Source organism: Anoplopoma fimbria, chromosome 7 (genome assembly GCF_027596085.1).
Source record: "Anoplopoma fimbria isolate UVic2021 breed Golden Eagle Sablefish chromosome 7, Afim_UVic_2022, whole genome shotgun sequence".
Lineage (NCBI taxonomy): Eukaryota > Metazoa > Chordata > Actinopteri > Perciformes > Anoplopomatidae > Anoplopoma > Anoplopoma fimbria.
This window is the reverse complement of record NC_072455.1, coordinates 14,910,663-14,927,288: the sequence shown is the minus strand read 5'-3', so window position 1 is coordinate 14,927,288 and position 16,626 is coordinate 14,910,663. Positions and strand designations below refer to the sequence as shown.

Sequence of the window (16,626 nt, the reverse complement as noted above, 5' to 3'; positions counted from 1 at the left end):
TAGACGGAGTTGTCAGCTGCCTAAGCCAGGAAGTTAAAGGCAACTGTTTGAATCTTGATACTTTATTATTGTTATTATTATTATTATTATAATAATAAATTATCTTAAATGAAAGTGTTCCACAGTTCATTAATATATTTTGTCTTTTTATCACAGTGCTTTATGTTGCCTGTGTAGATTATTTTTATGCATATTTCCCATCAACATCCATCATCCCAATCATACACATGCCCACATACACGCACAAACCAAACACCCCAGTCTCACGTAAAAAAAAAAAGATTTAACATTGAAATGGGTGAAGTGACATTCTTCCACAAACAAATAGTCCTTGTGTTTTACGTCATGCATTTCTACCTAAGTGCTTTCAGGTATTTTTTTGTCTACATGTTTTTTAGTTCTAAAATTATTTTATCACGAACTACCTCACAGATAATGTCGATGAGGTTGGAATCGAGACTAAACATACAAAAGTGACTCAGTCTGTGATTGATCAAGCATAATAATAAAAAAAGAAAAAGTAGAAATATAAACAGTTGCACAAACAGTACTTGTATCTTTTAAGCTGCAATATATATAAAAAAAATGAACATTCGTAGTTCTACGTACTTTCAGTTGAAGATTTGATTGTGAGTGCTCTTGTGCTTCTTTTAGCATGTGTGTGTGTGTGTGTGTGTGTGTGTGTGTGTGTGTGTGCGCGCTTGTGTTCGCTTGTGTTCATAATGGTTCAGAATAAAGGCAGAATAATACAACTGTCTTAATTGGTATGTTTGCACACACTCTCACATACATACACACCATATACCAAGTACCCACACATACACCATGCATACTCACTGGTGACGATTACAGTATCTAACAATGAAGTTAGGGAGAGGTATCAATTATATCCAATTGAACCCAGTGTAAACATCAGATAAGTGTGTGTGTGTGTGTGTGTGTGTGTGTGTATCTTTGTGTGTTTAATGTACTTTATGTATCCGCATAATTGTTTGCATGCAAAATCTTTATGAAAAAAAAAATTAGTTTTTCTGATGAATTTTAGCGTGCATGCACTTCCTTTTTTTTGTTGTGTTCTCTTTATAGCTATAAGGAGCAAGAAAAGTCCAATAAAAAATCTTCATTAATTAGCGTTGCTAGGATAGAGCATTCCATTGAAATAATAAATGTCTGTTTGTGTCGATGTCAGTATACATGTAATCCTACTATGTGAATGCTTTGATTTTTCACAATGTTTTGTTCTTCATGCATGTAAACATTCATCTAAACTAATCAAGTGTAAACAGTGACGCTGTGCCTGGGTCCAGTGTGCGGTTAGAAGACTCTATTTAACCAACAGGACAGGAGCTAGAAATCAACATCCTAACTTTTAAGAAAAATAGTAGCATTTATGAACCAATCAGAAGGAGCAGAGCATAAGATTGACTGTGGCATGTTAACCGTGGTTGTGTACAGGAGGGGATTATCCTATGTCAGTTTAAAGGAATAGTTCCTACAAAGAGCTACAAAGAGTGGGTCGGGAAACCAAAACAATGAGCTGAAAGATGCTAAAATGCAGCCGAGAGGAAATGCAGAGTTGGGAGATGACTCTCAGAGACTACTTATACAAAAAGTGTGATCAATTGTCAGTATGAAATGCAAAAATATTGATTAAAGCCACTTCAACAAAACATAACTGCCGTGATCTACTGCTCTGCTCCCATCTCAAACTATTCAGTTGTTGACTTCCTTGTAAGGTGACTAAATCTTGTAATCCGTAGCAAGGGGTTTGAATCTGAGAACGATTAGCACAGCTCTGCTGAAGGTTTGAATTAAAAAGCTTATTTTATATTTTGTAAATCCTTCAGGAAGCTCAGAGTGATTCCCCGTTACTGCTGCCACACAGATTTAAAGGAATCCAGGAATGTCCCTTTAAAAAAAAAAAAAAAAAAAAAAAAAAGGCTTCTCCTCTTGATGGAGAAAATGCAGATCCTGTGTCCCTATGCTGTACTGGACGTTGTGTGTTTCTGTGTTTGCAAGTGCCTCTGGGTATCTTCCGTTTGTGTGAGTGTGTGTGTGTGTGTGTGTGTGTGTGTGTGTGTGTGTGTGTGTGTGTGTGTGTGTGTGTGTGTTGTGTGTGTGTGTGTGTGTGTGTGTGTGTGTGTGTGTGTGTGTGTTTTCAGATCAGCCTCCCCAGCACCACTCCCTCTCTGCTCCTGGCTTCTCCTCTGAGGATCTCCAGGAAGCCCAATTTTGTCAAGAACTCCAGCCTCTGACGGTCTGTCGGCTGCACCTCGCAGAACACACCCTGAGAACCTACACACACGGAGAAGAAATGGTCATGAAACAGGGTAAGGTCAAATAAAGACCTTGCCCCCAGAATAAAAAACAAAATGCACCAACAAAACTATTTTACATAAGGTAAAGGCAGAGGTTCATATAAAATAAATGCATCATAGAAAACCTGTCAGTCTGAGGAAGTCTGTCATGGACATTTTTTAAAAACACAGAAACTCAACATTCAGGGCTAAAACCAGCACCCCAGCAGGCAAGAAAATAAATAATTTAAAACATCTGAATGTAATAGTGTGAAAACATCTACATGCAGCTTCGCCCCTGTTCGCATTGATATGAAGTAGTATTACGACACTGTTTTGACCCTCAATATTTTTTTTGCTCCTCTGTTTAGCTTTTAGCCGGTGAGCACTAGCCCTGATATCAAACTTAATTCCCCCAGAGAAGGTTTTGCATGCTGCACAGAGGTATGTAAATATTTACCGCAACATTTCCTGATGTACTATAAAATGCACTTTAATTTAGTCGGAAGAGATGGTTAATGACTCTACACCCTTTGCTTACCGTTGGCCTTGAGTGCAGTGAGGAGGGCGGTGAGCAGAGTGCGGCTGACGCTGACGTCCACCAGCTCCGGCAGGGCGTCCAGTCGCAGCTGAGAGGGGAAGTGGTATAGGAGAGAGTCTGGGTACTCTCCCTGATCCTCCTCCATCAGCTTGATCAAGTCCTACACAGAGGAAAGCAGAGACACAACGACAACAATGTGTAACTGATGAGAGGTAAAGTCCTGGAAGTTAACTTTTTTCTATTCAGCTTATATGATTGGGCATTTTTCTTGTCACTACTCGTTAGATGGAAGGTTGTGGAGAAGTGTTTGTCATGCATATTCCTTTGTTGCTGTAGTTTTCAACAGCTGCCACTAGATGCTACTAATAAGCCATATTTGACTGATTGCGTCTTATAGGAATGCCTACAATTTTCAAGTTACCCAGCAACCTCACAACAAATGAAATACAGACAGTACAGAGACTAATAATCATTGTAAATTCTTGTCTCTGCTGTATCTGCTGCTTTTATTCTCAGACAGTCTTCTTTGTTTCGCTTAAAGTACTTTCCTTCTGAGATGCTCACAAAACGGTAAAATGGTAATAACTAATTACATATAATAGTGCTGTTATGTTCCCCTGGCCGATGAAGCAGGAACAGATGCCATGCAAACACTTCAAACTACCTATACATGTGGCTGCAGTGTGAGTGATGTCAGTGTGCACCATGACGCACAGAGTGGGCAAATGAGTCCTCCACAGATGTCAGGGACTGACAGGGCCGGCAGTGTTGCTCACCACCGGATCTGTTCGGCTCTTTGCTTGAGATCGGTTTGTCATGATGAGCAACAGAAACACTGTTTTACCAATTAGGTTGTTTTCTCCCATTTTCAACAATTATAGTGTACTAATGAAAGTGGCCTACATTCACTCATGTCTACTGTGAGACAGTAAAAAATAATTTACAGATGTTCACCACTACCATAACAACCACCTATTCTTGCATTGTACTACATGCACCTGGCAACATCATTGCCAAATCTGGTGGCCATGACCCCATAGGGTCGATAAAGTCTAATATGTGTGAGTGTGTTTGTGTGTGCGCACGTAATTTTTCTTTGTTTACCTCTGTGTGTCATTCACTTCACAGTGGGTTATTAGTCCATCACAGAGGGATCCATATAGTGTAACTACAGGTATGTCTCAACAGTGCGTGTGTGTGTGTGTGTGTGTGTGTGTGTGTGTGTGTGTGTGTGCGTGCATGCCCGCCCGTTTCACTCCTGTGCCCTTCAGAACGACAGAATAGTTATGATAAAAAAAAAAGAATTGTTTAAAGACTTTTTCTACTCCACATATTCACCAGTGTGTTGGGTTGTGTGGCGCCCCCTTTAGGTGGGTATTTGTCCCTCATGGCAGGCATCCAGCTGGCCTGGCACCGCTTGGCAAACGAGCGGACATCCAAGTTGCCCAACACACAGCCACACACACCCAGCTCATCCTCCAGGATGAAACAGTACTCGGGGCACAACGCCAGGCACGGCCCAAGACATCTATGGAAATGAAAAGACATTACTCATTTAAAAATATGTGAGTATAGTATTCAAATATGATAAATATTCATTGAGGATGTGTTTTGCAATGCAGACTATTACTCTATCTCTTTCTTTCTCTCGCTTTGTCTCTCAAACACATACCGGTCTCCAACGATATCTGGGTGAGCAATACTGGACTCTTGGCCACCCTGAGTCCTCAGGTGGAGTTGGCGCACCATCCGATACAACTCCAACTACACACACAGAGAACAGCCACACACACAAAATTTAAAAAGTATTCCATGACTTTCCCTATCTTGAACACACCTCTTTCACTTCCATTATATTCCATAAATAATTGTGGCTTGAAGTGTGAAACAATAACGTGTAGGTATACCTTGTCCTTACTGTGGTAGGGCCTGATGTTATAAAGACGAGAGGTAGGGAAGAGAGGAGGAGGATGAGTAAAGAGATCACTGCTGCTGCCTATTGGGAGAAGCATCTACACACACACACACGCACACGCACACACACGCACACACACACACACACACGCAAAACAATTACAGACGTTAAGCAGTTAGGAAAGGATTGAACTTCAATGACACATATTAAGAATACAAACATGCACAATAAAAAAACCAAGAGTAATGTATAGAATCCATGGAAAATGACTTGTAATACAAACACAAACCCTACCTGAACCTCCCCAGACACGCCCCCTTTGAACGCCCACGGTTCTGATTCCACTCCCAGCAGCTCTGCCCCTGTGGTCTTCCCACACCCTACCACAAACCAGAACCAAATGTCAGTAGGGTGACATCATGTGGTTCGGGCTAATGAGAATACCAGTGCAGATAGAAAATTATTGCACAGGTAAATCAGGTTTACATATTCATGCCAGAGTAAGAATTCAGTGTTTTGCATCATCGACTAAGCTAGTACTTAGAAAAAAATGATTGAATGTTGGGTTAATAAAGGTAACTTTTTAAACTGAATTTATTTTAGATAAGAATGATTTGTGCAGCAGAGGCTACTTGTAGTTAGTTATGTAAGGTATAAACAGGGAGACAAGGGGTTAGAAGTTCATGCCTACTTACAGTGGAAGCAGTTCCTCCAGGTGCCCAGGGTGGAGCTGTCACTCAACACTCGTCCATCTAAGTAAGATAAGTGATTGGGTGGGGTTAGAATATAGTATAGAATGGTATGGTAGAATAACAAAGAATAGAAGCGCATAGTATATAGTATACTAAACTACATAACATGATAGTGTACTAAACTATGATATGCTACACCATGCCAAAGGCAAAGTATTATTGAGTAGAACAGCATAACATACTTTTTGGTATAAAACACTATACTACACCATGCTATGCTATTCTATATACTATATGTGTATATATATATTATGTGTGCTGTACTATATCATACTATAGGCAAAATATTAAACGGGTTATATAGCAAAGCATGCTACTGGTATACCATCGTACAGTACAATGGTTCTCAAACTTTTTTTTTTTAATAATGGACCCCCCAACATTTTTGGTTAAAAAAAAAAAAAAAAAAAAGCTTCTTTTGCGCAGTTGGCATTTAAAATAGAAATATTGAATTTAATTTTATATATATATATATATATATATATATATATATATATAAAAAAAATTAGTGTTTACATTATTTGTGTTGTAGTAGTACAAGTGTAGTAGTACAAGTAAGTATATGTATTGTAGTAGTACAATACAGTCAAGCAAATTATATTAGTCTGTATTCCCGTAGTTTACTTATTCTCTTATACTCACCCAACCAGCATATGAATGCTTTTGCCACCAGAGCCGTGTTCCTCAGGTCCCACACATAGGGGTAAAGGTCATAGAGCACAGCCCTGTTGGCCCCTCCCACCACGCTGCAGTGGAGCTGTGCGATGTCTTCACACAGGGACAGGACCCTGGAGGAGCGGCCACGCCACTCATCCATCTGAGGACACACATACAAGTACAAAATCACTCACATTTATGAATCATGCACTGCACAATTTAAATTTTCTCCAACACCAAATCTACACAAAAAACACGCCGACCTTCTGAGGCGTTGTCTTCTTGCTGTTAGCGCTGACCAGGTGGCAGTTTGCTTTCAGCCAGGCCAGGTCCTGCAGCAGTTTCTGGGCAGACAGGCCATGCTCATGGGGCAGATAATAGAGACCAACCAGCAGCCGCACCTGGGACTCACTTAGTAGGCCCTTCCCACCACAGAGCCCCCAACCCTGGGCCTTCTGTCCCCTGCCTCCGCCAGAGGGTGCGCCAGGCCTGGATCCTTGAATTTGGTGATTGGGTTGACTTGGCTGGTTTGACCTCTTCCTTTCCCCCTCTCGTCCCTGCGTCTCCCCCTTGACCGGTGATGACGGAGGTGAGCTGGAGTCCAGGGGGAAAACAGGGAGCTTGGCCACGGCAGATGGTCCTCTAAGGTTGGAAGGGCAGTCGGATGCGTCAGGAGTTTTGCAGCGAGATGTTGGAGCGGAGGAACGCTGGTCCGCTCGTGTGCTCTGCCGACCTGTAATGATGTTAATAATTACAAATGTTACATTTAAACCAAAATAAACTTTAATATGTGGCAACCTTCCAAATCTCACTTTGTGGTCAAAAGTGCTGAAATACTGCAGTTAAGCTATAGACCGGCTCATGACAGTGACGGAGCAGGTCAATCATTTGTGACGCAGCACCAAATCATAATGTTTTACCTGCTAGTAGAGGTTGGTTGAGTTCCTCCATCCAATCATGTAGTGCAGCAGACAGAGCTCTATCAGGACAGTATTCACACTCCTCATCTAGAGCACAAACAGCATTGTGTTATTTTATACGAGTTTCCTAATTTACTCATATTCACACAGTAGAGAAAAACATTCTTAAATTTCTTTGCGCTCTCAGTATTTGATGTTCATTACATTCCAGTTGGACACGTTTCAGAGGAAAAACCTCCCCTCACACACATACCACACTTAGCTCTCCTTTCTCTGCGTTATTAATGCATGATTAGAAAAGAAAATACACAATTTATGTTGTGTTTGCTAGTCTGCGCTTCATGTTTTTTAGATTATTTTAGTCAAATTAGGACAGCACTAGAAATCATAAAGTTCAATCCCTCTCGCACAAAAAATCTAGTAAGACTGAATCTAGTAATTATTTCACACACTTCTTACCCCCCACTCCCCTCACTCTCATGTAATCATTAAAATCCCTCTTCTATTTCCATCCACATCGCAAGCATTCCTCTCTTTTCTCATCCTTGCTATATAGCTTATTTGTCCTCCAGCCCTCCGTCTTGTTTCTCCTCCACAGAGGGATCTTCTTCTCTTTTCGTTTCTTCCTTCATTACACTACACAATTATTCCTCCATCACCACCTTTCCATGTTCGTTTCCAGAACAACGTCACACGCTTCAGTGGTTTTCTTGATCCAACTCCCTTGTTTCCTCTCTGTTTCTCTGGAGGAATTCTCATGTATTTGACTGTCACAGTAAAATCAAAAGCAAATGTGAACTAAATGTCCATGATACATGGGCTATTACAGCTCCAGTATCATAGAGAACTCAAGGTTTCACAGTATATTTCAAATATAAAACAATGCAGTATATACGTATATCTAAAAGCAATGATCTCTTAACAAGTCCTTTAAATAGATACACTTGCTGTGAGAGTAAATAAAGATTGATGCAATTGGTGAATTGTGCAACTCAGTATTTTGGGAAATATTTTTTTATTCTCTGTAACTACAATTGCTTATTGAGTAACTTTGTCAAGGACAACAGATGGAGCTTTTATTCCCACAAGTTAATTTATTTGTTAAATAATATCAGACAAAATTGTGTTAGTTGCCAAGCAACACTGGCTCGTTACACATTTTTCCCGGAAGCAAGTGGGACTAACTGTACATGGCTGTGATCTGGCAGAGCCAATATTACTTTATTAACTTGGGACATCTCCTGTCTCATTACTGCTACTTCCTCCTCCCTTCCAACTGCTCATTAATCCTTTCGCCTTTCCTCCCCATTGTTCCGTCTACTGATCCCCTCACCTTTCCTCTCCTCTTTTCCAGCTCTGTACCAGCTCCCCAGCGAATGGAGAGGGATGTAGTTGGCTTCAAACTCGCAGTTAGGGTTGAGTAAGAGGCCTCTCAGGTGGCTCCTCAGCTGAAGCTCTCTGCCCTTAAAAGGCCCCAAGAAGAGACGTCTGGAGTCATAGTCATTAGCGTGAAGGTTGTCCCAGATGAGTGGGGGGCGCTGGAGGACGGACTCCACCTCGGCCAGGCAGTCGACAGACAGCTTCCTAGAGATGACCTTACTGCCTGTGGGGCCGAGGGGGAAGGGTAAAGGTTCAAAAGAGGTAAGGGAAGGAAAAAGTTGAACCCTAAAATGTAAAGAAACATCCGAATCTGAAGGAGACAAAGGGGGACTTAAATTAACAAATTGGTGCAGTGGGACAGGGAACCTGGGACTGGTTATACTGGGACCAGAGAGGCTGAGTGGACTGGTTGTATTATGTAATGAGAATGAATGAGTCGAGCCGTTGAACCTAGACCAGATTGAAGAGGTCTTTCTGATGCTCAAGACTCACAGGATGACGTTCAGAAAGGTGAGTACAACAAACTCACTGAACTCTCTCTGCAAATGAGGACGTCAACAACTGCTTTGTTGCCATGCAACATACTGTTGTGTGTGTGCGCTACACGTTCAGTAAAAACTGTGCAGTCTCTCTTTTACTGTAATATGTGTGTTTGTGGCTGCAGGCGCTGTGGAGTTTATACTGTGTATACATCTCTGTGTTGTTGCCTTGGTGATGTCTTATACTGCTGTTGATTCTATAAGAACGGTCAGGTTATTAAAATGATGTAGCTTAATAATGATGTTGCAGCCACTGTGGTGTCCAAAGATTACTTATTAGGTGTTCATTTATGTTTAATCGCTTTGACTTTTGTCTTTTTTTCTGGTTAATTTTAGTGAGGCTTCACTGAGGAATGTGGTGGTATAGGCTGTTTATTATTCATAATCAGTTGTATGCACAAGCTGCCGAGTGCCTGCTATGGAAATGTAATTCTTGGTTTGGACATTCGGGCTCATTACTCTTTCTACCTCCCCTAGCTTAGAAAGAGTTAGAACAATAAAAACAAGCAGAAAAATTTCATCAGAACTAAAAGAGAGTAGATGACAAGTGCGTACATGTGTGTGTTTCTACGGTAGTTCCATATGGTGTGGGTGGATGTGCATCTAAATGGTTTTCTGGTCTTTAGAGGATGTCGTGTGTGGATTTTAGCCTGTACTTATTTGCATTTTCCAGTGTGCACTGTTATTAACCAAGATGTTGCAGGTCAACTAATGAGGAAGAAAAAATAGAAAACAAAAAACTGACTCTGGTTCATGTCTGCACGAATTCAGCCAAAAGATGCAGTTTAGTAAGCAAGGTAGTTTAAATAATTGATTTCTGAAAATTACAATTGTTTAAATCATCAATAATAGATTTTGATTAATGCTGAAATTCATATGTGTCTCACCCGTCCATATCACTGTTATGTTGGGAAGCAGGTCCTCTCCAATAGTCTGCAGGTAGGGAGACTTTGATACACTGGGAGAACACAGAGAACCACAGTACTCTACAGGGAGAGAGAAACAGAGGTGTATTTCATTAAGTATCAGCCTGTATCAAATTTTACATGATCCTGTACACCACAAACATTCTAATTCACCTCTGCTCAGTGCTCCTACCTGTAGGGCAGAATAGGAAGACAGGTGGTTCCCCCAAGAAGCGATAGATGTCATTGGTTACAGTGACCTGAGCATGGGCGAATGAAGAAAAGGCCTCGCTGTCAGCCTGACACATGGAGTGATCGATGTCATCAAACAGAATGGCAAATGCCTGACAACCCAGGTCTGATACCTGGAGGGAGAGCAGAGATTGTGTGTGAGAGAGAAAAACAAACAGGGACTCAAATCATAAAAAGTTACATTCCTGTTGTAATCATTATCTCATTGTGTCACATACTTGTCTCAGCTTGCGTTTGAGAAGCGTCAGGTCACAGGAAGATGAGAAGACAATGTCCTGACCAGGAGACAGGGCGTAAACAAACCTCTGGTCTCTCGACTGGGCCTCCTTAATAAGAGTACGCAACTGACCTAAGAGCAGCAGGAGGGGAGGAGAGGAAATAACTTAAATTTCAAATTTAAAGTGAGACAGAATGAGACTCATTAGCCAGGGTTTTCCAAAAAGTACAATTACAGAAGTCTGAACATGCCAAACATCAATCAGTTATTTTTTTTATTTTAGGCAGTTAATATTGACCCCTGTTTGAAGACAGAATGTCCAAGGACAGCTCTGGTACGGATCTGAAACAAGGTAGGCTCTAGTCTGCAGTCAGCCCACAATTTTTTCAAATTTAATATGTATGTACACATATTCTTACCCTCCTCTTCATGAGAGTAGACTTCTCTCCACAACAGTCTGTGTTTCAGGTCATCCTTCGGGCCGTACAAGTAGGTGTTCAACCCCCAACTTTGCATCCTGTCACAGAAAGACATGAACAGTGGAGGTAAGAGGAGGGAACCTATTACTGAAGCAATAGGGGGGGATCATTTTTTTAATAATTTTTTTCAGTAACCATTGTTGACAGTAGCTCGATTCAAGCACTATTTGAAAACTATTTAACCAAAAAATAATAATAAAAAAAAATAATAATAAAATAAAATTTTATATATATATATATATGCTTGGTCATGTACTGTAAGAGCCCTGGAGAGAGTGAGGAGAAGCTGAGGGTTGCAATGACAGAAGGAGTGAAAAAAAACAACAGAATAACAACAAGCAGCAAGAAAATAGATCCACTGTATCGATCGTGTGGCTCCATGGCCTTCTCAGTTACAGGAAATGACCTCCTGAATTATAAATAGAGTATAGTACTCGAAGTGAAACAATAGCTGCATCACACGCACACACATAAGCAGGACTACTGCTCTCTCTGGACATGGACCAGCCCTTGTCATTTGTGGGTGGACTGTGCTCTCACTCTCTCCCTGCTTCTCTTCCTGGACAGATGGTATGCAAGTCGCCTCCACAGAGCTGCAACCTACCTCTTTCATACACACAATCATATACACACACACACACACACACACACACACACACACACACACACACACACACACACACACACACACACACACACACACACACACACACACACACACACACACACATACTGTACACACATTAACACTCTCAGCCCTAATCAGCCAAACTTATGCAACACTCATTGTATGAATTTTGCCTGCGACCCACACTTAATTCTAAAAAAGATCATCTATAAATAAGCCTGGAGCCCACACACTCGTTTGAATGAGTTCCTCATAATAATGCATGTCTCACCTGAAAATCAAAAGACATTTAGGGCCACATTTTAGTGACTTAATTCTAGTTACTTATCGTATGTTTTTATAACAGATATATATTATACTGTTTATCATAACTTGATAATGATTTGTCTGTATCTTTAAGAGCAGAGGAAAGCACAGAGAGCAGAGGGAACATCTTATCTCTGGGGATGTAGTCGGCTGTCACTATTGGCTGTTGAACTCCAAAACTGTGTCACAGTTCCCAACAGGGATTTACGTCCCTTCACTTGTTTGTAAGATCAGTGTGTCATCAACATTTAATTGGTCCCCTACTAACTACAAGTTCACACATGGGGTAATATAAATGTACATGAAAAGAGAATGCCTCATCCTTCATTCGTGCATCAGTTCATATTTAACATACACTTGTCCCATTATCAATATGTTCATGTTTTCATCTACCTAAAACGGAGTGTCTGTCTGTCTCTCCGTCTGTCTGTGGATGAATGGATATCCTTCAATTTTCTGGACAACCATTCATCTGATCGATTTCACACTTGGCGGGTGTATTGCTCAGGACCTAAGGTAGCGCAGTGTCGAGTGTGAAGTTGTTTGAATGAGCGGATCTAGAGAAAGCTGCAAGCAGCAATACTGGATTCCAAGCCTGTTCCAGACAGGCCTCTTTTAGACAGGAACTTCACTGCCGTAGTTTTCATGAATGGGTCTTTAATGCCACTTTGACTGTGAGATATTTTTTTACACTAGGAAATTATATTTTAGTATTCATGGAAATCACTGCTATCTGATTCAAGCTGAAAGAGCTTGTGTCTCTTTAGTTAATGAAACTGTGGCAGTCTGAATAAGGAGCTGCCTTGGTTTTGTTTAGTCAAGACCCAACGGGATGATGTGGGTTACCTTATCTTGGAGCACTGATCCTGTATAGAAAATTGTATTATCTTGGATGCTGATTTTATCTGGTTTAAATGGCATTTTTTATGCTGCCATGATGCTTGCAGAAGAGAGCCTATTATGGCACTTCCCTGGTATCACTCCACACAAAGAGTGTGGTTGTGCTGAGCAGCTCCCAGGTGTGAAGGTCTCTGCATGGAAAAAAAGGTTGTTGTCGCTAAATAAAGAACCTCGGGCACAGCAAAGTCTTGTAAAGACTACGAGGACACAGGCATTCTGTTTTAGGATGATATAAATATGGTGAATGGTGAAAAACTATTTTTATTACCATCTATGCTAGAGTTTCTTAGCATTTAATAGGCACGTTTCATTGCAGAGTTTTAGTGATTTATGGTCATCTAAACTTTAAGAGGCTTGTCAACCCTAGGAATAACATTCTGGAGGATACAGAGAATATTTGTCTCTTTAAATGGACAAAATTAAGATTCTGAACATCCAAAAGTCTGGAGCTACAGCTGAGGCTGTACGTTATAGAAATTGACCTAGAAATATAAATTATAGATATATACTGATGATGGCACTAGATGCTACATTAAGGGATTACAAATAATCCTAAAGGGGAACATAAATGACTGAGAATGTACCGCAAATCATAACCTTATGTTGTCGCTAGAGAAAAAGTCAGGGGAACCACTAACATCAATAAGGATTAATCCTCTGGGGATCCTGAATGTCTGTGCAATATTTCATCACAATCCTTGCAGTAGTTGTTCAGATATTTCCGTCTGGACCAAAGTGGTGGACCGACTGACAGTTGGACTGCCCATATTTTGTCCTGTTTTTCCTTCCACTATAACAAAATGCACCATCTGTCCCTCCCTCTCCCCTTTCTGTCATCCAGGGCTGAGCCTCCGGACTGAGGATGAGCCTGCCCTTTGCTGTGGAGTCATTCTGCATCAGTGATTTCTCTCAGGTATGCCAGGCACTGATATAGAGGCGTGCAACTGGATTCAGCCCACAGGCGTCAGGTCAGCAGCTCCTGAGCTCTCACGCTATTCATGCGAAAAGCAACCACACGACCAGGTTAACGAGACATATGCATAGACACCTGTACTATGCAGGAGTTGGCTCACAGACACCAGGTTCATTACAGTTTATGGACTTACCATTGGAAGAGAACCTTCCTCTGATCCATAGTCCATGGCCGCCCATAGAAACCTGTGGAGAAAAAATATACATATCGCTTTATCTTTGCTGCAAATGTAAATTTCCCCACACATTTCATATGCAAACAGACATATGCATGATCACTGAATATGCACTGTGGCATTATGTAGCATACATCATATTTTGACTCTACCATTTGTTTTAGTTCCAAGATCTGCAGCAATTAATCACAAACTGGACAGTTATCAGCTACTGGACACACACTGATAAAATTCTGAATGTATGGGCACATAAATAATGCAAGCTCTTCCAGCGATTGCTTGGTCACATCCCCTCTGTGTTTGGCAGAGGCATATTTCATCTCCAGCTCCACTCTCCATCACATGTTCTATATTTAGAAATGGGAGCATCTCCAGTGTCCCTCTCCCTCCTTTGTGTTTTTGAATAAGTCTACTGTGTGTGTGTGTGTGTGTGTGTGTGTGTGTGTGTGTGTGTGTGTGTGTGTGTGTGTGTGTGTGTGTGTGTGTGTGTGTGTGTGTGTGTGTGTGTGTGTGTGTGCATGCGAGTGCACATGTGCGTACAGTAAGTGGGCCATATTGAGACGTAAATCTGAACCACCAACAATCCAGACTGCTTTCTCCTAAATGCATGTTGTGGGGTGTGCCTTTTGGTGTGCATGTGTCTGACATATGTGTGTGAGTGCTCCTAGCCAGATCTACATACTAACTCTGTCAGAAGCCCCCATTGGACTGAGAAACACATAAGTATGAGGGGGCATAAGAATTAGTAATAAGATGTGTTTGTATGTGTTAGAACTGCATCATCTGTCATACTTTAGATATCGTCTCAAGTGAATGACCACAATGAACACATCCCAAAGGCTGTAAAAAAACGATTATCTGAGAACTACAGAGCTGGAAAATGGACAAACAGAGAGCTGAAACAATTTAATTGAAACACTTTGGAACAATTTTAGGAATCAATATTTGTTTAAGTCATTTACGAACAAAAATGCAAAACATTTGCATGCATTTTACCTTCCCAAACATGCAGATTTGCTGATTTCCCCTGCTATATAACACTGTGTTAATTGGATATTTGGAAATGTGCGGGTTTTGGGTGGTCGGACAAAACCACACATTTAGAGTCGCCACCTTCGGCTCTGATAACTTGAAATGTGCTTTTTTTTATATTATCTAACATTTGATAGACTTAATTGTTCAAATATTAGAAATAAAATAAAAGATGACAGACTTAGTTCAACTTCATTTTCAGCATTATATGGATCTGTTGTCACCATTGCTAACATTTTTGACAAGGCACCTTTCTGACAATTTGTGATCACATGAAATCACATAATCATCTACATAATGACTCAACCAGGTTTAGCGTGGTGTAATGACTGCAACTATAAAAAGCAACAAAAGTTAGCAATGAATATATATTGTTTTTCGAATGGCGCAGTCTTTTGATGTTCTGAAAGAAATTATGAGAAAAGATCTGATTTATCAACTATTCTCACTATTCAGGATTCTGGTTTGTTATTGTTGTTGTCTTCCTTTAGATCACAGAAAACAATATTTATTTTCAGTTTGTTTTCAGTTTTCAGTATAATTTCTTCATATTTAGTTAGTGTGTGTGTGTGTGTGTGTGTGTGTGTGTGTGTGTGTGTGTGTGTGTGTGTGTGTGTGTGTGTGTGCGTGCGTGCGTGCGCCCTTGAGAGGTCAGAGGTTGGGTAAAGGGACAGGTATGTCACAATTTCCACCTTCCTTGTTTTGCAATTATCATTATCAGTTTTTTCTTCTTCTTTTCACCATTGTCTGCAGTAATTGCATTCTGCTTTGTCATTCTCATTGATGTTATTACTTTCAACACTGCTTCTGTTGTGGTCATCCTCTCCTGTTCTTTATCAGCATTATCCTCATCACGTTCAACATAATCAATAATCTTCAATCCACTTTTTCTTTGATTGAGGCTTTCAAACTGTCTTCTTTCATAGTCTAATCATTATCATCACCACGATTACCTGTCACAGCATCTCCATCACCGTCCCAACAATATCATCACAGTCTCCAGCCATCATTAACATACTTACCATCTCAATCATCATCTTTACCTTTACCACTATTGTCAATATCATCACATCTTCCTTATTTCCACTACTATCATCTTAATTTCCACCAGCCATCACCCAGAGTACTTTTCATTTCCTTAGGCTGCAGTCTTGGAGCCAGACATTACTGAATCCTTTGATCTCCACTTCAAGCCTCGCTGATCTTCACCACATCTCATAAAGACCTTTACATCCTATCCACGTCAGTGTTCACACACACATTGTCACTCCCGCGCCACTCTTCCCATGCAGACATTGACAAAACAACGCTGAAATGTAGGTCAAACGGTGGTCTATTCAAAATCGTGTCCCCAAGGTAAGAAAAAAATCACATGATCTAAGAGGAGGTCAATTATGAAGTCGGCCGCTCTTACCTTCCACCACCCCACAAAGAAACTGCCTCTTCTCCTCCATCCTTCCAGTCGGCCCCTAACGAGCGACGGAGGACGAGATGCTCTCCCCGTCTGTTGGCTCAGACACCGGGGGTATAATTCATGCTTCTCCTCGGTCTGCCTCCAACTCCTCCTTTTCCCTCTCCTCCCCTCTACAACGCTGGGGCTGTCGTGCCGCGTTCAGGTGCTCAGCGGAAGCACCTGTTTTCTAACACTAAACGCTCCTAATAACAAAAGTAAGCCAAGAAGAAGAGGTCGCTTTGGTGGTTAATTAAGTTAAATCAACACTATAATAGAGGTAATCCTATCCTACCTTCTGCTGTGGT

General features: G+C 41.0%; 1 protein-coding gene across 1 annotated transcript; it reads right to left on the bottom strand.

Moving 5' to 3' along the window:
• Window positions 1–2,158: 2,158 nt before the first annotated feature.
• On the bottom strand, window positions 2,159–16,322 carry si:dkey-183c6.8 (protein O-GlcNAcase). The gene is made up of 17 exons (XM_054601759.1): window positions 16,283–16,322; window positions 13,795–13,846; window positions 10,795–10,892; window positions 10,377–10,507; window positions 10,100–10,271; window positions 9,889–9,987; window positions 8,416–8,685; window positions 7,083–7,169; window positions 6,426–6,895; window positions 6,148–6,322; window positions 5,449–5,505; window positions 5,048–5,133; window positions 4,746–4,850; window positions 4,511–4,602; window positions 4,177–4,366; window positions 2,839–2,998; window positions 2,159–2,295 (listed from the first exon to the last, which is right to left on the bottom strand). Exons 1-17 carry the CDS (start codon window positions 16,320–16,322, stop codon window positions 2,159–2,161), a joined length of 2,421 nt encoding a protein of 806 aa, XP_054457734.1.
• Between the last annotated feature and the right edge of the window lie 304 nt (window positions 16,323–16,626).